Source organism: Bidens hawaiensis, unplaced genomic scaffold (assembly GCF_021521415.1).
Source record: "Bidens hawaiensis isolate Kalapana, Puna unplaced genomic scaffold, B.hawaiensis_p1.1 tig00033255_1, whole genome shotgun sequence".
Taxonomy (NCBI): domain Eukaryota; kingdom Viridiplantae; phylum Streptophyta; class Magnoliopsida; order Asterales; family Asteraceae; genus Bidens; species Bidens hawaiensis.
The window spans coordinates 187,322-210,753 of record NW_027495703.1 but is presented as its reverse complement, the minus strand read 5'-3'; the positions used below and the strand labels follow the sequence as shown (position 1 = coordinate 210,753).

The following is a 23,432-nucleotide window of genomic DNA, read 5'->3' as shown; positions in this document are numbered from 1 at the left end:
TAAGACTATCAAAATTGATAACTCGATACATACCATACTCAAAATATTCCCACTTTTAACCCAACCCGATTGGAAATGGGGCGTGTCAACCCAGATACCAATATATTTGCGCCCTTATTAATTCGGTTAACAGTTATTTAACCAATTGTTGACTCATCCCAGTTTTTACACGGTTTGTAAAATAAAATTCTTTTTAAAACTTCAATAAAAATCGATAAAAGAATATGTTTTTCCCCCAAAACACTACAAAAACAATTTGTTAAAAACGAGTGGTTTTAGAGAAACTCACTGTCGAGGCTTTTTCGTCCCGAAAATTGTGTGTCCTATATTAGTACACGTTTGTTAATAAAACTTGGTTTGAATTTTAGTTTGTAAAAATATTTTATTTGTTAATCTTAGTCTAATGACCACACAAGTACACAAGCAATTAATTTCCTATCTAGCAAGTTAACAAAAATATATTTCGGGTTTCGTTAACTACTTCCTTAATAACTAAATTAATTAATAAATATATAAATATAATAAAATATTAAATTTTCAGTTTTTGGAAAGTTTTAATATTTAATTATTATTTTTAATGAAATTTGTCGGTTTTGTCGGTTTTGTCGGTTTTTCGTTTAAAAAACAAACTGTCGACTTTTCGTATAAAATATAACTTTTAAACCTTTGAAAACACATGTTACGCTTATATTAGTTAAGTTTTAGGAGTTATTTTACAAAAATATGTTATTTTTTATTTTAGTTAATATTTTCTTAAAATAACAACTTTTAACGTTTTCGTGTCGGTTTTCGCGACACAAACCGTTTATGACCAAGTTTTGTTATCTTGTCCTCTTCTCATATATTAGCTTATGTTATATATGAATATTTTACAATTTAGGGGTTGTTTTAAAACAGTCTCTAATCGTTGTGTCGGTTTGCGTTTAAAAACCGATTTTTTCGACCGTTAAAGTTACCGACATGTAAAATAACCAAAGAAGTCCATTCCAATTATCTGAAGAACTGAATATACATATTATAACCTACAATTTACTATATTTCCAGATTTGATCACAAAATTTCATATAGCACATTGAAATCAATTTAAGCTCTTAATTCTTAACTTAAGTTTACTAATAATAACAATAACCAAGATTAGCAATTCACATATGAATAAGTATCATCATAACACCCAAAAGTCCAAATTCAAATCATCATCATGGTCCTCACAACAAGCCAAACTTACACTTTTCAATTATATTCGTTATTCCCTTTTAGAATGTTCTAACATGCATACTTAATCATGTTTGTTCATTTTAAATCAATTTAACAAGTATATGATCATTTCTTTCATTATCACATCATCAAATTACCTTATCATTTATGCATGAGTTCAAGTGTTTCATCATTACTTAATCAACTCATGAATTTCCTAAGTGTTCAATCAACAAAGTTTCCTATATTAGTAACTTATAATCTTTAATAATTCTACCTAATTCAAGCTTTCAATTATGATCAAGTATGAATCTTGTTTATTATTCATTCAACTAGTTTGACAAGGTTTCATGCAACCTATTGTTCTATTCAAAATTTGATCATTCTATTATTCAAGTTACAAATTTTTCATTTCTAGCAAGTAGGTGACAATTGATCCATATAATAATAATCGGATGTATACTTTAGCGATGTATTATATCTTAATTCAAGTAAGTAACTCATTATCTAACAATATAATATATGTTAAGTATTCATACAATAATCAAAGATTCAACTATACATCCAACAAAGTATCTTAATTTAGCAATCTAACAATTTCAACAATCATCTTCAAGTGTTGTCTTTCAAATTAATAGATTATGAATCCTCTAACATACAACATATCATCAATCTCAATCAACATCAATCCATATCACTTTCTAACTTCATCAATTCATCAAATATATCAAGTAATCCAAATAATCCAAAAATCCCTAAATTGCAAACTAGGAACAAGTTCTTGCTACATTCAATTTCAATACTAGCAATTCAATAGTTTATGTTCATATCATTAATCCTATTATGCATAAACTACCCAAAATTCAATCTAACATCAAGCTCAAACACCAAAGGTATCCATACTTTCACCTAAATATCCAATATCCTAATAACACCTTCAATCAATCTTAACAATCCAAATATGATCTTCAAGATGATTGTATGCATGTATGGGTGGGTTCAGTACTTCCCCTCACACATGGATACATGCACACAACTCATACACACACAAGCATCCATAATTTCCAATCTCTAAGATCAATCTCAACCCAAGAACACATAATCTAACCTATTCAATCATAGAAATTAACTCATAATTATAACTTACTTGGGTTTTTGAAGATCTTAAGGTGAAGATATGAATGAGATGAATGTGTGTGGTGTTCCTTCCTCTTAATCCTCATTCCTAGATGCTAATCACCATCTTATTCTTGATCTAACTTGAATGTGTGCGTGTGATTATTTGAATTTTGAAATGTGAATGTGTGTGGGTGTGTTTTGTGTGTGCCATAATATAGAGAGAAAGAGGTTGGAAATAGGTTGGATGAGTATAATAATAGGGATTATGTGGATGATCGCTAAAGTTTATAACTCATTGCAACTAGATTAGGAGTAATCATTGGGGTTTTGAGTTGGTGATGGAGGTTTGGGAGAAAGGGAGGTGGAGAGGTGGACAGGGTGAGGTGGCAAGGGGGCGACTAGGGGGAGTGAACGTGAAGGGTTGGGTTATATCATAACTAGTTAGGTGAATCGGTTTAACGTATTGCGAGTTTTGGATAATCAATCGGTTCCCGTTTTAGTAATTTTTGTCAGACTTTGAACGAAATCAAATTCCTAACAATATAGACTATAGAAACTATTTTTCTAAAAATAGTTTGTGTTGGGTCCTTTCGGTGTCCTGTACCAGCTTTCATTTACTTATTTTTTCAGTTTTTGTGATTCGAGCCTTCTAAAATTATGTTTATACATTATCTCTAATGTTTTAACACACAGACACACACACACACACACACACACACACACATATATATATATATTAAATTTTTGGGGCTATTTAATCATGCTAATGATTTATTTATTTTCTGGCCCGCTGCCCGAGGTTATTCCACGTAATGTTCGTTGCGTGACGAAATTTGAACTTATTGTTGACTTTACAAGATTTTGAATCTTAATAAGAAAATATTTTATTCATAAAATGATATCATATTGCTAATCATAATTACATTAGCAATACATTTTTGCCAAGTGTTAAATTAACTTTATCATACTAAATGTTTTCCTTGATAATATGGTGATATTTCTTCTAGTGCATGGAAATATCTTATTTGTTAAACAATCACAAGTGAATATAAAATACCAAACTAACAAACACGAACACCATGTTTGCTCTAAACAATCAAGCGACTCTTTTCTCTTTAATTAATCGACTAATGAAAACTTATTACAATGAAAATAAAAGACATAATCCTTATATAGGATAACAAAACTTGAAGAAAAAGAAAACTAGAAAATAGAAACATAATCATATTTGAACGATTCTTTTCCCAAAAACAATAACTTGACCAACAAGATAGATAACTTGGTCACCAAGTAACCAAGCCTTGATCTCCTCCAACCGCCCCTATGAGACCGAACCGAACCTCCCTAGCTTCGAGTGTTGCTTATGTTTTACACTCCCTCTCAACACTCGCTTCCACCATTCCAACACCTTGGCAAAACTTGATCAACTTGGCACTAGATAAACCCTCGGTAGCATATCCGCCAGTTGTTCTTCCGTTTTAACATACTTCAAATCAATTTCGCCTTTAAGTACCTTCTCTCGTATGAAATGGTAATGAACTTCAACATGCTTGGTTCTAGCATGAAAAGTTGGGTTCACTGCCAACTTTATAGACGCCATATTATCACCAAACAACGTGACTTTGTGCTCCTTTCCTTGATTCAACTCTTCCAACAACAATGTTAACCATGTACATTCTTGAGCAACCTGCAGCCGCATGATACCCGGCTTCGGTAGTGGACAACGAAACGGTTGGTTGATGTTTACTACACCACGACACTGCTCCAGACCGAACCATGAATACGTAACCTGTGGTTGCTCGTTGAGTACTCAAATCACCGGCATAGTCAGCATCACAAAATCCGACTAGTTCGATATTAGCTTCCCTCTTGAACAATAATCCATAACTCGGACTCGACTTTACATACCGAAGCACACGTCGAACTGCTTCCAAATGAGGTTTCCCTTGCTCTTGCATATAACGACTGAGAACACCAAACGCAAAAGATATGTCCGGTCTCATAAGTGTTAGATAAATGAGACTACCAGCGATTTTACGATACATGGTAGTATCCTCGAGAACCTTTCCTTCCTCAGCCCTCAATTGCATGTTACACTCCATGGATGTCACAGCAGGTTTGCAAATTAGCCATACCAAATTTGCTCAACAACCCTACTGTCTAATTTTGTTGATGCAACACAATCTACTATGGTTTATACTCAACTTCTAATCCAAGGAAATGCTTCAATTTACCCAGATCTTTCATAAAAAACCTGACACACAGATTCAGTTTAAGTTGATTAATTTTATCAACTAGATCACCGGTAATAATAAGATCGTCCACGTATAATAGTACCACCGTGACTTTATTTCCTTCGACCCGAACAAATAAACTCGTATCGGATGAAGTAGAAACGAACCCGTTCACCTCTAAAAATTCTCCAATTTTACTGAACCACGCTCGCAGTGATTGTTTCAACCCGTACAATGCATTCTTGAGCATACAAACATGGTTTGGATACTCAAGACTTTCAAACCCCATTGGTTGATCAATGTATATAACATGATCGAGGTCCCCACACAAGAATGCATTACTCACGTCCATCTGCCATAACATCCAATCTTTATTTGCGACTACGGCTAAAATACACGTACCGTTGTAAGTTTAGCAATCGGGTTAAATGTTTCTTCATAATATAATCCGAACTGTTGTGAGAAACCTCGAGCTACTAAGCGAGCTTTAAACCGTTCAACCGGCCCATCGGTTTTTCTTTTAATCTTGAATACCCATTTACACGATATGGGCCTCACGTCTTTCGGTTTTGGAATTAACTCCCAAGTTTGGTTTTTCACAAGTGCATCAAACTCATCTTTCATTGCACTCACCCACTGATCTTTGCTTTTTGCTTGTTCAAATGACCATGGTTTTGATTTTTCTAAATATTCTAAGATTTCCACATTAGTGTATCGTATATTAGGCTTCCACACTCGACTTAACCGCCGAACCCTTCGTTCACCAAATTATGTTTCTTCCGTTTGATTATTCTCGGAGTTGGTTCCTGTTCGCCAAGGATTGTGTCCGGAAGTTGTTGACTGACTTTCTTCATTAACCAGATTTTCATCTTCTGATGATGATGTAGATGGAACACCCAGATTTAGTGTTTCTTCTTTTTCAACTTCTTGTTTCAACATCGGTGAGTCGGGTAAAGATTCATGATTATCAGACCACTAAGACGATGCTTTATCAACACCGGTTCTACGGTCACAACACCGCCAACCCTTCTTTTCGTTGTCATATCCTACAAAGATACATCGAACCGCTTTCTTTTCCATTTGGTGTCGGAGATGACCTGGCACAAATACATAACAAATGCAGCCTAAAACTCGAAAATTGCTAACTTCGGTTTAGTATTAAATAATTTTTTAAAAGGTGATGAATACTTCATATTCTGTTGCGGTGTTCGGTTATTAACGTAGGCTGCGGTTTTCACAGATTCTGCCCAAAAACGTCCCGGTGGGTTTTTATCATGAATCATGCTTCCTGATAGTTCGGTTAGAGATGGATTCTTCCGCTCGGATACACCGTTTTGCTGCAAAGTGTCCAAACGTGTGAGTTGCCTTCGTATCTTGAACTCCTCTAGATACATGTTGAACTCTCTTGATGTATACTCTTATCCGTTATCGGACCGAAGACACTCGACATCATACTCTGTCTCCCGTTCAGCCTTGCCATTAAACTCCTTAAATTTGCTAAAGGCCTCGGACTTTTCCTTCATGAAATAAACCCACAAGAACCTAGAAAAATATCAATAAAGGTTATCATATATTTGATACCCTAGATTGAAGCTTTCTTCACAGGTCCGAAACACATCGGAATGAATGAGCTCTAGCGGTTTGGTTGATCGATGTGTGGAACTTTCAAACAGCTGCTGTTTAAACTTCCCGAAATGACACCCGGCACAAACCACATCTTTGATAACTTCCATCTTTGGTAGACCAAGTACTAAGCTTCTTTTAATCATCAATTCGAGCTTATCATACCACACATGACTTAACCGCTTATGCCATATGTCTATATTTTGGTTTGACTTCATCTTTTCTACATATGTCGTACCGGCCGAGAGAACATAAACTGCCTCATTCTTTTTCCCTCGTAAGACCAGTTTTGAATTGGTCTCGAACTCATAAAACACCAAGACTCTTTTGGCCCGAACCGTCTCAGTTATTTGTGGTGCCGAAAGTAAGTTTTTCTTCAAACCTAGTACATGATAGACGTTATCCAACACGCACTCCTCCTTGTTGATTCAAGGGTGAAACCGAACATGCCCGACATGGGCAACATTGTTCCGTGAATCATCGGCAATCATGACGACTCGACTGCCCTCGTACTTAACGGGATTTTTCAGTCTCTCTTTATTTCCCGTCATGTGATTTGAACAACCCGAGTCCACAATCCATTCTTCCATCATACAACTCTTACTTTTTTTCATGGGTGTGTGATGGTCGGGCAAAAGTCGTGTATATTATTATAGTTTTTGTTTACTTTTAGTTTAAATATTATGTGAACTTTGGCACTTCAAGCGTGTTTATGTGTTTCAGGATACTTAACGTTAAGGACGCTTATCGGGATGAATTACGGGCTTGGAATGAAGATGTAGAATACTCATAATGATTGGCAAGCTTTCCGATGCAAAATAAATGAAGAAAATGAAGAAAATTTTGTCAGACACACTTAGCGCGGCGCTAAGGGAGTTTAGAGACACTCTAAAGACTCACATCAGGAAAGCAGACTTTAGAGACGCGCTAAAGTCTCACCCAATAGACTTTAGAGCCGCGCTAAAGTCCTCCAGAACGGGAAAATTAAACCTAACTCTAATATATTGAGTTTTCAGCCCCATTCGACATATCCTTCATTCCTCCAGCCAAATACAAGCCCTAGGACGATTTTCCACCATCCCGAAGTCTCCAGTTCGTTCGTTCATCGCATGCTTTCATCCTCTCATCAGATAAGCGAATCTTTCGTGATGCCGATGTCAGGCTAAAACCATTGTATTCACTTTAGGCTAGGGTTTTGTGTAAACTAACTTTGATCAGATTCTATGTTTTGAATGAGTATGAACTTGATTGATTGTTTTTAATCTTGTTTTACATTACGAGTTGATTGTTTAAACAGTGTATGATTTTGATTGTCAAACTTTGCATCACTTTTCTGGTTGTGTTCATCACATGTAGGGTTAGCTCTTATGTCATTGAACCAATAATCGTTAGTTATTGCTTATAACTGATTTTCATATTTTAAACTGGTAATTGGGTAAACCGGAGTTCAGTTGTGTCAACAATTCGGTTAGGGTATCGTTTGTCCTCACAACCCAACTGTTAGGTTTAGTAATTACTACGCAATTAATCATATGAATCTGTGATTAGTCGTTTATCACATTACCTGAACCTGAAGTGAATCGTTTTCTCATTATTGTTTACAAACTTTTCAAAGTAACCGTGTTTTCTTATAATCATCTTTATAAACTCCTTGACATCGACTTTCCGCCTAGAATAATATTTAATAATAATGAACTTTACTTGCACTTTCCACTGATTCCCTGTGGAGACGACCTTACTTACCCATACTATTTATAGGTATTTAAGCTTCATAAATACTTGTTTTTGATTAGAGCACGACATCTACGTCAAAATGGCGCCGTTTCAGGGGAACGAACCCGGGTCACCCACGTGACAGGCGGGAATACTTACCACTTACTTCAACGACATTTTGACGTAGATGTCGTGCTCTAATCAAAAACAAGTATTTATAAAGCTTAAATACCTATAACTAGTATTGGTAAGTAAGGTCGTCTCCACAGGGAATCAGTGGAAAGTGCAAGTAAAGTTCATTATTATTAAATATTATTCTAGGCGGACAGTCGATGTCAAACAGTTTATAAAGATGATTATAAGAAAACACGGTTACTTGGAAAAGTTTGTAAACAATAATGAGAAAACGATTCACTTCAGGTTCAGGTAATGTGATAAACGACTAATCACAGATTCATAAGATTAATTGCGTAGTAATTACTAAACCTAACAATTGGGTTGTGAGGACAAACGATACCCTAACCGAATTGTTGACACAACTGAACTCCGGTTTACCCAATTACCAGTTTAAAATATGAAAATCAGTTATAAGCAATGACTAACGATTATTGGTTCAATGATATAAGAGCTAACCCTACATGTGATGAACACAACCAGAAAAGTGATGCAAAGTTTGACAATCAAAATCATAAACTGTTTAAACAATCAACTCGTAATGTAAAACAAGATTAAAAACAATCAATCAAGTTCATACTCATTCAAAACATAGAATCTGATCAAAGTTAGTTTACACAAAACCCTAGCCTAAAGTGAATACAATGGTTTTAGCCTGACATCGGCATCACGAAAGATTCGTTTATCTTATGAGAGGGATGAAAACATGCGATGAACGAATGTGTCGGAGGCTTCGGGATGGTGGAAAATCGTCCTAGGGCTTGTATTTGTTTGGATGAATGAAGGATAGGTCAAATGGGGGCTGAAAACTCAATATAATAGAGTTAGGTTTAATGTTCCCGTTCTGGAGGACTTTAGCGCGGCTCTAAAGTCTATGGGGTGAGACTTTAGCGCGTCTCTAAAGTCCGCTTTCCTGATGTGAGTCTTTAGAGTATCTCTAAACTCCCTAGCGCCGCACTAAGGGTGTCTGACAGAATTTTCTTCATTTTCTTCATTTATTTTGCATTGGAAAGCTTGCCAATCATTATGAATCTTCTACATCTTCGTTCCAAGCCCGTAATTCATCCCGATAAGCGTCCTTAACGTCAAGTATCCTGAAACACATAAACACGCTTGAAGTACCAAAGTTCACATAATATTTAAACTAAAAGTAAACAAAAACTATAATAATATACACGACTTTTGCCAGACCATCACATCCCCACACTTATCTTTTGCTTGCCCTCAAGCAAACTCTCATGCAACACATACACCTCGACCGATGATTCATCAATTACCAAGATTAATACTACTGAGGTATAAGGTCATACCCAATTCCCAAGAACTGACACTGTCAAGGTTGATAACTCACCAAATAATTTAATGTTACAATTTAAAACTATGGAACCGCCTAAACGAGTGTACTTTGTTTCCGGTTAAGGCACACATGGTCATACCCCTCATAATATAACATCTCTCCTCTCGGTTTAATATCTGGACTAGGAAAAGATGTGCTAGTATCACTCTGCTCTCAGTATCACTCATAAGAAAATATTTATCCATAAAGCTGCCTTGACACAAATGCTAATCAAGAAGTCTTAAAAGGGGTGTAACTGGGCCAGGTGTAAGGGTATGGAAGGGAATTTTTGAAATAGCTCAGACGATCTGATCCGGCTTATTACAAAACAACTAGATAAACAATGACTTAATTTATTCCAACGACTAAACAACTTAACAAACTCACTGACTTTCATTTACAACCAATACTGACTAGAACATTGACTCTTTTTGAACTTTTCTTTAACTTTTTTTTTCTTTTTTTTTTCTTTTACATAAACGAACTACTGAATACATAACTGAATATACACAGACATATTTTTGACTTTTTTTTTTTACATAAACCAACTACCGAATACATAACTGAATATACACAGACATATTTTTGGCTTTTTCCTTTTTTTTAAAGCATAATAACGTAATGCTTAATACTGAAACAAAGTACAAATACAAAATCAAAATCAAATACAATTAAAAGTGTTAGAGCCACGATTGGTTCTTCACTTGCGTAATGGGCTTCAACATCCCATCCTTCCTCTTCACGAGTCGCTGCAACGTTACCCTCTTCATCCCACTTAGTTGGACAATCCCTAGCCATATGACCTCTCAAACCACAATTATAATATTTATTAGGAAACTTTTTTCCCATGTTTCGTTCGTTCTTTTTTACTAAACTCACTGTTATAACTTTGTTCCTTATAATATTTTTGACCTCATTGTTTCTTGGACCTATCAAACTGGCCCTTGTGGTTTTGACCTTTTACAAAATTGATACTTACCCTTTCCTTTATCAGCATACATAGACGTGTCTTCTTTCTTTATCGATTCACCAATCGACACGCCGGCCATATGTTTAGCTACGGACTCTTGAGATGCCAACGGGTTCTCAAACTCAACGAAAGTGGGTTGTGTTGGCCACCCTTGTATTGCAGCCACATAGCTCCTGAAATCGGGTTTTAACCCGTGAAATATAATCCTCTTCATACGAGCTTGACCGATTCTAGCTTCTTGGTCTAACTCCCCAATCTCCCTACACAGTGTTTTAACCTTGTTAAAGTATTGGGGAATCGTGAGTTCTTTCCAACTTACAGACAATAGCTCGTTCTCAGGTAGTTGTAGATATGCATCGTTTCTTTTAGAAAACAATATAGCTAACGCGTCCCGGTCTTTCTTTGGTGTCGCGAGATCTCGGATGTATTCAAGTAGTTCATCCTCAACAGTTGTTTTTAGGATGAGCATCGCCCTTCCGACTTTAACCCTCCACTCGTATATCGCCCCGTTAGTATCAATTCTTGGTTCCACTGTGCTATCTCCGTTGACGACTCCCCACAAATCCAACCATTGTAAATACGAACTCATACAAGTGGAACATGTCTTATAATTCAAATCATTCAACTTCTTCACATTCCCAAGACCTTGTAATATGCCATAACTAACAGGTATGTTCCTTCTTCTTTTCACTGGTTTGTTCTTCGATCTACAGCCGATCAATCTTCAGAAGCAGTCAATCGAGTAATACTCCAAAGGCTGGACTACGATCGATGAACACGTATGACGAACGCTTTGGTGAATTGGCTCTGATACCACTTGTTTAACAATCACAAGTGAATACCGAATACCAAACTAACAAACACGAGCACCAGGTTTGCTCTAAATGATCAAGCGACTCTTTTCTCTTTTATTCATCGACTAACGAAAATTTAATACAATGAAAATAAAAGACATAATCCTCATATAGGAAAACAAAACTTGAAGAAATAGAAAACTAGAAAATAGAAACATAATCAGATTCTGAACGATTCTTTTTCCAAAAACAAATAACTTGACCAAAAAGATAACTAACTTAGTCATCAAGTAACCAAGCCTTGATCTCCTCCAACTGCTCCTATGAGACCGAACCGAACCTCCTTAGCTTTGAGTGTTGCTTATGTGTTTACATTATTATCTAGCATCCAACATTGAAATGGTTAGTTCATTGTTGGAACTTTTTCCATACGAGTGTACAACATCTTGCAAACCTTCTCCAACATAAAAACCAGGTTCTTTTGGTGAAGGCAACGTACCCTCACTCCCTAACATCAAAATCACGGAAGCCATCATCGGTCTATCTTCAGGGCGACGTTGGACACACAATAAACCAACATGGATCGATCGTAGAACCTGAGGCACACTGATTGATTCACCTAGACACTTAGCCACCAACTCCAACGATCTACATTCTTTATGGAGCCCCCATGCCTGTCAAGATAAAAGAACAGAATGTTATATGTTGGTGTTTCAGAAGGGTAAGTTGCAATAAAAGAATCAAGCAGCTTGTTCTCGTTTCTATTTAAATAAATAGCTTTATTTCAGTCCAAATGAACAATAACTGTACATTTATATTTATATTTTATCTTAAAGCAGAACCGTTAAAAATATTAGGATGAGGGGAAACCGTGGCTATTAATACCGAATACAGTAAATAAAAAAATGTCATTACTTTAAGCTTCGTTTTTAGTAGGTTTGGTTGCTATTTAAAAGGGGATTGCGGCGCAGCTTGTTGCTCGTTTTCCTGCCACTTTACTGTAATCGCTTTATAATAACTATATGAACAAGACATCAATTACTTCAATAAAAAATATTTCACATGTTATCACAGACCAGGGCATGATCATTTTTACAGCATAATTAGGTGATTACCTTTTGTTTTGTTTTCTGCTTTTTTTTCCGTATGTTCTGAACGTTTTATGTAATTTGTATTTTAAAAATTGCATGCCCAAACTTACATGCCCCATGAGGTTATTATAGTGCTCTTTGTGGACGAATCCTCTGTTTTTCTCCCCACAAATAATTTCTAGCGACACTACACCGAAGCTATATACGTCTGATTTTATCGAAAAGATACCGTCTCTTGCGTACTCTGGCGCCATGTAGCCACTGTCATGAGTCAAGGTCAATGTAAGTGATTCACTAGATAAAATGGAATGAGATGAGTATGTGTTTATAAATCTCACTATGTTCCAACCACCCTGTTCGTATTTGCCTCCATCTGGTTTCCTCCAAAACTTCTAGCCATGCCAAAATCTGATATCTTTGGGTTCATATCCATGTCAAGCAAAATATTGCTAACTTTTAGATCTCTGTGGATGATTCTGAGTCGAGAATCCTGGTGAAGATACATAAGTCCACGAGCAATTCCATTGATAATGTAAAAGCGTGTAGGCCAATCGATGAGTTCGCTTTGAGTTCTATCAAATATAAAGAAATCAAGGCTCTTGTTTGACATGTATTCATAAATCAACATCTTTTCAGTTGTTTCTATGCAGTAGCCCAAGAGCTTAACAAGATTGCGATGTTGTAGTTTAGATATCGAGATAACTTCATTCTTGAACTCATGAAGTCCTTGAGTGGATGTTTTTGCTAGCCGCTTCACTGCTATTTTCTTCCCGTCTTCGAGTACACCCTAAAACATAGCAACGTATGTATTTTGTTTGATTGAACATTTAAGAGAATTAGTAAGTAAACGATCGTATAACTAGAGATTCACAAAGATATGTTCACGTCGTGGAGGACCAGAATACAATTTTAACAAATTTATAACAATATCAACTTAGTTCTAAGGGCTTATTAGTTATATCGATAATTAAACTAACTGAGAGAGAGTCAACAAATGTATCAAAGGAGTATGTTGTAACATTTCTGACCGAAAGTTATAGTTCACAAAATAGAGGCATAATTTCAATTAACTTATACTAAGAATCGTCGTATAGTATTATATTCAATGTTTTCACAAATGGATCAGACAGCGAATCGGTTGGGTTGGCTGAACGATTTTTGCTTTAAAAAAGCTGAAATAAAATTTTCAATAAAAAAAAATCATTTGTTATAATAGAATACCAGTTAAACTGTTCCGGATTTTCGGCCGTACCGTCAAATGGTCCAAACATCCATTTGATTGGGTTTCGGGTTTCTTATCGGGTTTTGATAAAATACCCGTTGGGTATACCCGGCTCAAAACCCGCTAGGTTTCTACCAGGTTTTTGACAATATAACAAATCGATTACAAAGATGGTTACCATAAAGATAAAATGTCTCAAATAATTGACATAAACAAGTTCCGACAAATAATATATTTGGAATATAGTATATATATATAATATAATAAGCTATATCGGGTACATCGGGTATATAATCGGGTAAATGGGTTTATGTTATCGGGTAATCGGGTCGGGTAATCGTGTATATTAGAAATCCCAAACCCGCGAAAAATTTCAATACTAATCCCAAACCCTAATGGGTCGGGTATTACCCGTCCCATTTATGTCGGGTTTCGGGTTTTCCCATCAGGTTCGGGTTTCATTGTTATCCCTACTTTAGTATTTTTAATTGTTTGTGTTTTTGTTTTTTAGTTCCGGTATCATAATGAAAATAACGCAAATCAATCGAATGCCAATTTGTTTTTTTTAGTTCCGGTATCGTAACAAACGTGACAATTGCCAATCATAATACTCGGATTTTACCGATGTGCCCGGCTCAATGCCCCCGGATGACACACTAGTTGATTATATTAACACATGAGGTCATGAACACCATATGTACACCACAAAATTACCTTGTAAACAGGGCCATAACCACCCTCACCAAGTTTGTTGTTCACTGAAAAATTGTTTGTAGCTTTAAGTAATGTAGCAAAGCCAAACAGTGGTAGTTCTAGATCTTCGTCATCACTTGTGTGCTCAGGATCATAATGTTCAAACTCGGTTTTGGGTGTCCCTATGAAATGGATAATTTCATTTAAAACAACTAGTAACATATGGTGTATAAACATACCTTGTTGATATTCAAGCTTTCATACCTTGTTGATGTTGCTTCTTCCTATTAAAACGATAGAATACACATGCTGAAATTAGGATGACCAAAACCGCAAATGCGACAGGGACCATAACTCGTACTCTTATCCCTATATTTGAGTGTTTCTTATTTCCTATTGAACTTGAGGCTGGCATTCGTATATAAAGAGTATCCCCATCTTCAGCAAACGTCCTGATATCAAGTAGGTCACCTAGCCATATCAGGCAACCGGTACCATTCCCTGAGATATTCGTATGTGTGTAAGCTGTACATGAGCAAATGCTTTTACACGTCTTCTCACATTCAACAAGGGTCATGATTGGGTAATACGTTGATCCCTCAGTGTTGGGTAACTTCAAGTTATTATATTTGTTGAACCTTTCGTCAGGTTCACAATCCAAAGCGACAGTGCTTCGACACCCTTGTGACCAATCTGAAACCCTCCACTGATCTGGGGATGTGGGTTCAAACCCCTTCAAACATTCACAAACTGGTGAGTTGTTTATGTCGCACCTCCCGAATGGCCCGCACAAAGCATACCCATCACATATATCCAATGATGTGGCCGAATAAAGGGCCCATTCTTGTTTGCTATTAATCCATAACAAACACTCTATGCGACCACTTGGTTGTAACACCATCCTCACTACAACAGAAGTATTTACAAGATTATATTGCAAGTAAATTTCTCCTCCATTAATAACGAAAGTGATGTTGTAAATTGATCTCGGAAAAGGTAATCCGCTATATCTGAATCCATTCCATGGACCTCCCCGGAACATTATGTACGAGCCATTCGCTAAGATCGCCTGAGGATAACCACGGGTATCTATCCAATAAGAATAATTACCCGTAGCCGGATCGTCAATGGATTTCCATGACGTGAAGCGTCTTTCAACCCCGGTAACCAAATTCCTGCCAAGCTTCATTCCCGGAAGTATAGTGTCCGTCAGAAAGTCAAAACTTTGCCATAGAAAATTTTCTTGATTGATGTCGTCCCCTTTCTCATAAATTACAAAGTTGCCTGTATCTAGAACCTGACCAATCGGATTACTCACCGATGTCCTTGAGTTCGTCGACGACCATACAACATTGCCCGTGGTGGCATCCCGGAGACTTAAAACTCCCTGAAGGGTGAGAGTTAGCTCGCCGGAGGTATGTGTGAGTGGTGTGTTCCGGTTGGCTACCCATACGACTGTTCCGTATGCTCTTTTCTTGTACCAAATCCCGACATAATGGTTCGTGGAGTTCGGGGGGCTAAAGAAACCAAGTTCGAAGGTTTCTTGTGGCGAAACGATGGTTTCATTGTATCTAATAGTTTGGTTTGCAGATAATGTGTCTGCAGCATAGGTACAAGTTACTGATACATAAAGTATAAGAAGGAAGGCAAAGATAAACTTGATCATTATCACTCGTCTTTCCCCCATTAACGTATTAGTTTTGAAATAAGAACACTTTGATTCAGTTCTAGATATTAAATACAAAATTGAAAACTCCATTTATATGGTCCCGTTTCTTATGAGTTAAGTATATATTTTCTCATTGAAAGGGAATTGTATTTTATTTATTTTCAGCCTTCATAGTCATCAGCAGTAGATATATATCAGTACATAGTTTTTTTCTAGGAAAATCGCCAAATCATCCGTTAATATGAATTTTAAAAAATATAAATAAATTACAAGAATAATTTATTTATTTATAATATTATAGTTTCGGATGAACTGATGTATCACAGGTTGTACATGGTGCTGAGTTAGTTGTATAAGTTGTCTAGTGTCTACAGAGCATTGCTTCGTGTCCTTCACTGCTTTCGATCTATGTTTTGTCGAAAACTTTTTTAAAATAGAAAGAACTTTAAGGATAAAATGGTTTTTAGGAGAGAGAAAAGTTGTATTAGGTAATCCATCGTATGAAATGGCGGAAGTCAATGTTTGTGATCCGCCAATTTGACTGGCAGGTCACAATTCCTAACGTAGGCTACCCCTATATGTCAAAATATATTTTAATGGACATGCACCATTTGAAATAGAAGATTTCATCTTGACATCCGTTATTTCAAATAACGGATGTGAATAGTGTACTTTCCTGGCTGATTTAACCACACACTACATTTTCCTTTTATTAATGTTTATTTTTCTAAATAACTCTTTTAAACAAATAACAAGTTCTAATATTAAGAATGATTTTTTAATATTAAAAACACTAATACATGTAATTTTGATAAAATACGTTTTTTTTATTATTTATTATTTTTCAAAATATTGTTATTTAAGAAAATTAAAAGAAATCATTATTAAAAAGATTTTTTTTTTGTATTAAAAATACTATTATGTAATTTTAATTTTTAATATTTGATGGACATCCTCCATTTGAAATGGAGGATGTCATCTTGACATCTGCCATTTCAAATGACAGATGTGAATAGTGTACTTTTCTGGCTGGTGAGCACACACTACATTTTCTTCTCATTAATTTTTATTTTTCTAAGTAACTCTTTTTAAAAGATAACAAGTTCTAATATTAAGAAAGATTTTGTTAATATTAAAAACACTAATATATGTAATTTTGATAAAATACGTTATTTCTTTTTTTTATTTATTAGTTTTCAAAATATCGTTATTTAATCAAATAAAAAAATCATTATTAAAAAGATTTTTTTTTTGTATTAAAAACACCACATGGTTAATTTTAATTTTTAATATTTAATGGACATCCGTCATTTGAAATGAAAGATATCATTTTGACATCCGTCATTTTAAATGACTGATGTGAATAGTGTACTTTTTCTGATTGATTTAACCATATCACTACCTTTTTCTTTTTATTAATTTTTATTTTCCTAAATAACTCTTTTTAAAAATAAAAAGTTTTAATATTAAGAAAGATTTTTTTAATATTAAAAACACTAATTTTAAAAAATACATTTTTTCTTTTTATTATTTATTATTTTTTTCGAATAGTACTACTGCGAGATACTGTTTTGATTGTATTATTTATTTTGTATGTTTATAGAGAAAGCACGGGATATATTACACATTTACACATAAAATAACCTAAGAGCTGTGTTTGTAATACATTAACATTACAAATGACGGATGTCCACCAAATATTAACAACTGTCATCTGAAAAAGTACAATATTCACATCTGCCATATGAAATGGCGGATATCAAGATGAGATCTTCCATTTTAAATGACAGATGTCCATCAAACATTAAAAATTAAAATTACACATGTAGTGTATTTAATAAAAAAAATCTTTTTAATATTAATTTTTTTAATTTTTTAAATAAGGATATTTTGAAAAATAATAAATAATAAAAGTAAAAACCTATTTTATCAAAATTACATACATTAGTGTTTTTATTATTAAAAAATCTTTCTCAATATTAAAACTTGTTATTTTTATAAAAAGAGTTATTTAGGAAAATAAAAATTAATAAAAAGAAAAGGTAGTGTGTGATCAAAAGGAAAGTACACTATTCACATCTGTTATTTGAAATTACGGAAGTTAAGCTGACATCTTCCATTTCAAATGGCGGATGCCCATCAAAATATTAAAATTGCACATGTTAGTGTTTTTAATTAAAAAAATCTATTTAATATTAAATATTGTATTTTTTTAATTAATGATATTTTGAAAACTAATAAATAATAAAAAGAAAAACGTATTTTATCAAAATCACATATATTAGTGTTTAATTTAAAAAAAAACTTTTTATTTTTTTATAACGCTATAATATATTATTTTCTTAAATAACGTAATTTAAAAAAACGTTATTATATATTAGTGTTTACATATGTTATTTCATATGACAGATGTGAATAGTGCACTTGACTGTCTAATTTGACAACACCATTATCATTTCCTTTTATTATATTATTTTCTTAAATAACAAAAAAAAGTTTGAAAATTATGTTTTGATTTCTAATTAAACATATAAAATATCTAATAGAATTACATGATAATTACACTTGAATACAAATATAATCTTTGTGAAAAACTTCTCTAAAATAGTAGCTTATGTCATCTAATCTTTGGAAACAACTTCTCTAAATTACATGATAATTACACTTAAATACAAATACAATACACTTGAACTCTAGCGTGAACCCTAACTGTTAGTACACGGTTCAGCGTCTCGATTCTTTGTATCTATCGTTTATTTATTTGTCGTTTTAGTTATGTAATAAAGTATTAAGTTATTATTGTAGTTCGTTAAAGTATAGGCTAGTTCGTTAAGGATGTTTAACGAACTAGATCTAAGTTAATATCCCTCCTGATTCGTTAAGGATGTTTAACGAATCAGGGGGTGATTCGTTAAGTTATTTATATTTTATGTGTGTAAGGAAGTGGATGCTAGTTCGTTACGGAATTTGTAACGAACGAGATCCATCTTCTATATATAGTGGCTTCAGTCCACAGTTTATTTAAGTTTTTGAGATATATTATCGAAACTCTATTCAAATACACAATCAAAGCTTCATATTAATCTTATACACATACATACAACTAATATATTACATACAACATACAATCAAGCGTAATTATGAACTAGATCCGTATTAAAGTTAATAATAATATATATATATATATATATATGTTAATCATATATATATATATATATATATCAGATCTGAGATCCGTGTTAGATTGATTCGTGTTCAAACAAGTGGTATCAGAGCTTTCGGTGCTCGTTTACACTTGAATTGGATGTTAATTGATATTAATTAGATTGTTATTTGGTAATTTTGTGTTAAGTTTATTTCCGATTTGATTTTGGATTGAAGTGAATCAATTCAGATTTGGAAATGGATTAAGTGGTTTGGATTCGAGATCGGTAAAGTACTAGTGAGGTTTGGTAGTGAAGAAATGGAATTTGGACTGTTGATTGATTGATTTGGATTGGTTTTGGATTTGGCCGAAAACAGGGGGTTAACTTTTGGTCATAATTGATTGTGTTATATGGTTAATTGAGTTACGGGATAATCTGAGTTGGATTCGCGATGTGGTTCCGAGTGTTTTGGTAATTTGATTGAGCGATTTGGTTGAGTATCGAGTGTGTATTACAAATTTGTTTTCGGGTTACATGTTTATATGTTTTTTCCATATTTATGGAAATTTGTGTTTGAGGGTTTGAAGATTTGAAAATTCAAGTGGTTCGTTAATCTTTCAGCCTAATTCGTTAACCTTTCAGCCTAATTCGTTCACATCTTTAAGCTGATTCGTTAAGTTGATTAGCTGATTCGTGAACTATTTCGCTACACATTTCCAATTCGTATTACACATTCTAATTCGTGTTACCTAATTAGTGTGACACGTGTCTCACCTCGTTAACTGTAATCATAACAACTTTTGCCACGTGACAATTGTTGTCAGAAGTTTGTTACAACCGTTGTAACTAACTGTTTCGCTATTAGTTGATTCACTATCAACTGTAGCTAATTCGTTACTTAAGTCGCTAAGATTACACTTAGTGATTCGTTAAAAGGAAACAATCTGTTTCGTTAATTAATTTGTGGACCAATTCGTTACAGCCACTGTTTCAGATTCGTTAATCTCAGTTCTATTTCGTTACCTGAATACTCTTAACTTCGTTAAATTGTGATTCGTTACCTACTGTTCACAGTTCGTTATCTACTGTTCACAGTTCATTATATTAATTTTCAATTTAACCCCTGAAGTTTGAGAAAAATGATTATTTAGCAAACATGGCCGGTATGTATGCATTAGCTTCCCAAAATATGTTAATGCAACAAATGTTGCAACTGGATACCGAGATCGGTTCACATTCAAAGTGTCCACGTTTGATGAAATTTAGCGATTTTGCTAAATGGGAACCCCGTTTCCGTGATCATCTAGGGTTCGTTCATCTTGATTGTTCGTATTGCTTGGATGAGGTTTACACCGTTCCAATGATTGGGGATGAGACTATTGGGTTTACACCTAAAGCTATCTCGCAATATTCGGTTGAAGAGAAGAAAGCATTAGAAATTGAGACAAAAGCTTATTCCACTCTTACTATGGCTTTACCTAAAAACATCTTTCACCAAGTAGGGAGTATAAAGATTTGTGCCTCATTATTCCAACATATTCGTATGAGGAGTATGGGTAACACCGCTGAAAGCAAAAAGGTTATGCTCAAATTTCAATTTAGAAACTTTAACTTGCTTAAGGGTGAGACTGTTGAAGAGATGACAACAAGATTTAATCATTTGATAGCTGAGATGCATAAGATGAGATTGGAAACTTCTGAGATTTACAAAATTGATACCATTAAAAGTGCACTACCGAGTTCTTACTCGACTTTCTTGATGGTTCTGAAAGAGAATAACTATTTCAACAATGAAGATTTTACGGCATCGGAATTTATGCAAAAGATCAAAGCACGAGAATACGATCTTAAATGTTAAAAGTCTTCAAAAGAAAGTCAAGATCCTGCATTCTATGGTGGAAGTATGCCATTAAGTTCAACCATTTCTCCTATCACTGCATTTCTAACACAAACCGCAAGTGATAATGCAACAACTATCTATAGTGATCCACGTGCTTGTTTCTACACAGCTGGAAATACTGGTTCATCTGGTTTTTCTGGTTCATCTGGAGGATCTGGGAATTCATCACCTTCAAATAAATTCTCACAACCAAATGTGAACTTGAGGGAGGCCGAAAAAAATTTTGCTTTCTTATCTGCCTTCATGACTTCATATGAGAATTTGGTTAGTAGTAAAATTGCCACAAGCTATTTGACTGATGAAGACTATGACCAAATTGATTATGATGATTTGGAACTGGTGGACTTAAAGTGGAATATGGATATGATATTCAGGAAAGTGAAAAGGTTTATGCAAAGAACAGGTAAAGATCTTCCATCTTTGAACAAGAAATTGGGGTTTGATAAATTAAAGGTCAAGTGCTACAACTATCAAGAGTTTGGGCATTTTGCAAAAGAATGTGATAAGCCAAAGAAGGAGTACACTGGTTCCAGAAAGCAAGATCAGAACTCATCTGGTAAAAGTGGAAGTGATGCGGGAAATTCTTCTGGAACGAAACCGTCATATTCTGGAGGCCAAGCAATGTTGTCTAACTTGGATGGGGATGACTGGTCACAAATATTACTGTGCAATAACAATCAAGCAAATCTGGCAATGTTTAGATTTCCTGAGAATTTTCAAGACGCAAGTGGAAGTGAACTATCTTCGGATGCTGATACTGAGTCTGATTCAGATGATTCAAGTGAAAAGCTTCCAACCACTTTCGCGTGTATGGCAAAAATCAGTGATTCAACCACGTTTGCTTACATGGCTAAGAAAAATGAGGTTAGTACTTCAACTTCTAAATTTTCTGCAAATGTTTCTTGTGTTGATTGTGAAATCAACAAGCCTATGATAGACTCCTTAAAACTTCAAAATGATAATTTGCTAAAAGAGATTGTTTCATTAAAAGACACATATAGGCAATCCTTGACCTCTCAGAATGAATTCAAGAGAGAAAATTGAGGCCTTAACTATAAGTAATCATGATCTTAAGGTTGAGTTATCGGTTAAAATGACTATCAATGATCAAAAGTTTCAATAAATTTTGAAACATGGATCTAAGATAACCGAGCTTGAAAATGAGGTTCTTGATTTAAATAATAAATTGGGCAAATTCAGAAATTCTTCCTTTTTGCTAAACGAAATAATTGAAGTATCTGGTAAGCAAAAAGATTCAAAGAAAGGAATAGGTTTTGTTGAAATTCCACCACCTTTTCAAAATGATTACAAACCAAATCCTTTTGCTAGAAAAGAAGAGGATGTGATTGTTAAAGAATCTGTGATTTCTGAAAAAGCAAAACCGGTTAAACCTGAAACTATTAAAGCCCAACCTACAACTCAGAAACCTCATGTTCAAAGTAACAAAGTCTTTGTTGAAAATGTTGACAAAGCCATCATTGAGGATGTGTTCGAACCTGAAATCATACACAAGAACAAGAACATTCCAAGTTCTAATCACATACTGTGTGAACCTCATGAATTTGAGGAGGCTATGTATGGTTCGTACACAACTCAGGTGAAACAAGATACTCATGTTAAAGTCAAACCAGTGAGGGCTAAGAAACCAGAAAAACCCAAAATTTTTTATGAGGATTTGTTGTGTTTCATAAATCCAACTGTTTCCAAGCCATCTACTGGTCGTGTGTTTAAATTAAAGGGGATAGACACGATGTTCACTGAGAAAGACATTCCAATAAGTATCATTAAACCGGAACTGATTGAGAGTGTGTTTCACAATGAAACTTCCAAGATTCAAGATCTAGAACGTCGGTATGCTCAAGCTAAAACATCAGTTTCATCTAATCCTTTGACTAAAGCTAAGCAAGTTTTAAAACATGCTAAGAAATTCCAATTTGTAAAGTCAACTGGAACACATAATTTGAAAAGTTTCTCAAATTACTCTAACTTAGATTTTTATTTGAAAAAGAAATCTGAGTTGTCTGATGATTTAGCTAAAAGCTTTACCAAAAACGTGAGTAATCATCAACCTTCTGTATCATATGTTACTGCTAAATCTCAACACAATCATGTGGACATGCGAAGCTGTTTCCTTTGCGGTCAACAAGGACATGTGGTGAGAAACTGTGGTCGGAAGAGTTCTCAGAATCTTCACCCATTTGTCAAAGAATAATCAAAACCAGTTCCTTTGATAACGGAGATTCTGAAACGACCTGTGTCATATGATGATGATACTCATATTATGTTGTCAAACGTGAATCCTCGAAAACTTGTTCATGTGAATGAAACTCATGGTCATGTTAAACCAAAGTTTGTTCCAACTGAACCGTTATGTAAAAATGTGAACTCAAATGTAGTTCAAGCTGCTTATCAAAGATGAAAGTCTAAGAAGCCTGTAACTTATTCTCAAGTTGTTGAACAACAGTTGAATTCAACATAGTTTAATGTTTCTCAAGAAAACCAAATGGTGCCCAAGACTGAGGCATGGGCTGCCTTTTTGAACTAATCATTTTCT

The 23,432-nt window shown here is 34.5% G+C and overlaps 1 protein-coding gene and 1 pseudogene across 2 annotated transcripts; both read right to left on the bottom strand.

Moving 5' to 3' along the window:
* Nucleotides 1–3,259: 3,259 nt before the first annotated feature.
* Nucleotides 3,260–15,853, bottom strand: LOC143584709 (G-type lectin S-receptor-like serine/threonine-protein kinase At4g27290). 2 transcript variants are annotated; one of them, XR_013144405.1, is made up of 6 exons: nt 14,428–15,850; nt 14,185–14,345; nt 12,601–13,035; nt 12,359–12,509; nt 11,531–11,831; nt 3,260–3,333 (listed from the first exon to the last, which is right to left on the bottom strand). XR_013144405.1 is itself a non-coding variant. In XM_077066699.1 (5 exons), exons 1-5 carry the CDS (start codon nt 15,848–15,850, stop codon nt 11,535–11,537), a joined length of 2,481 nt encoding a protein of 826 aa, XP_076922814.1. In that variant the 5' UTR covers nt 15,851–15,853; the 3' UTR covers nt 11,329–11,534. The 2 variants fall into 2 exon arrangements, 1 of the variants encoding a protein (XP_076922814.1); XM_077066699.1 differs by lacking the exon at nt 3,260–3,333 and having other exon boundaries at nt 11,329–11,831; nt 12,587–13,035; nt 14,428–15,853.
* On the bottom strand, nt 3,918–4,415 carry LOC143584706 (secreted RxLR effector protein 161 pseudogene; annotated as a pseudogene).
* Nucleotides 15,854–23,432: the final 7,579 nt, after the last annotated feature.

Excerpts from the sequence above, each read along its gene's own strand:
- LOC143584709 (XM_077066699.1), bottom strand. The coding sequence starts at position 15,850 with ATGGGGGAAAGACGAGTGATAATGATCAAGTTTATCTTTGCCTTCCTT. Across the intron at positions 12,510-12,586 it reads AACAGGGTGGTTGGAACATA|TGGCTACATGGCGCCAGAGT; the intron begins GTGAGATTTATA and ends GACTCATGACAG. Across the intron at positions 11,832-12,358 it reads ATAATAACCTCATGGGGCAT|GCATGGGGGCTCCATAAAGA; the intron begins GTAAGTTTGGGC and ends TTATCTTGACAG.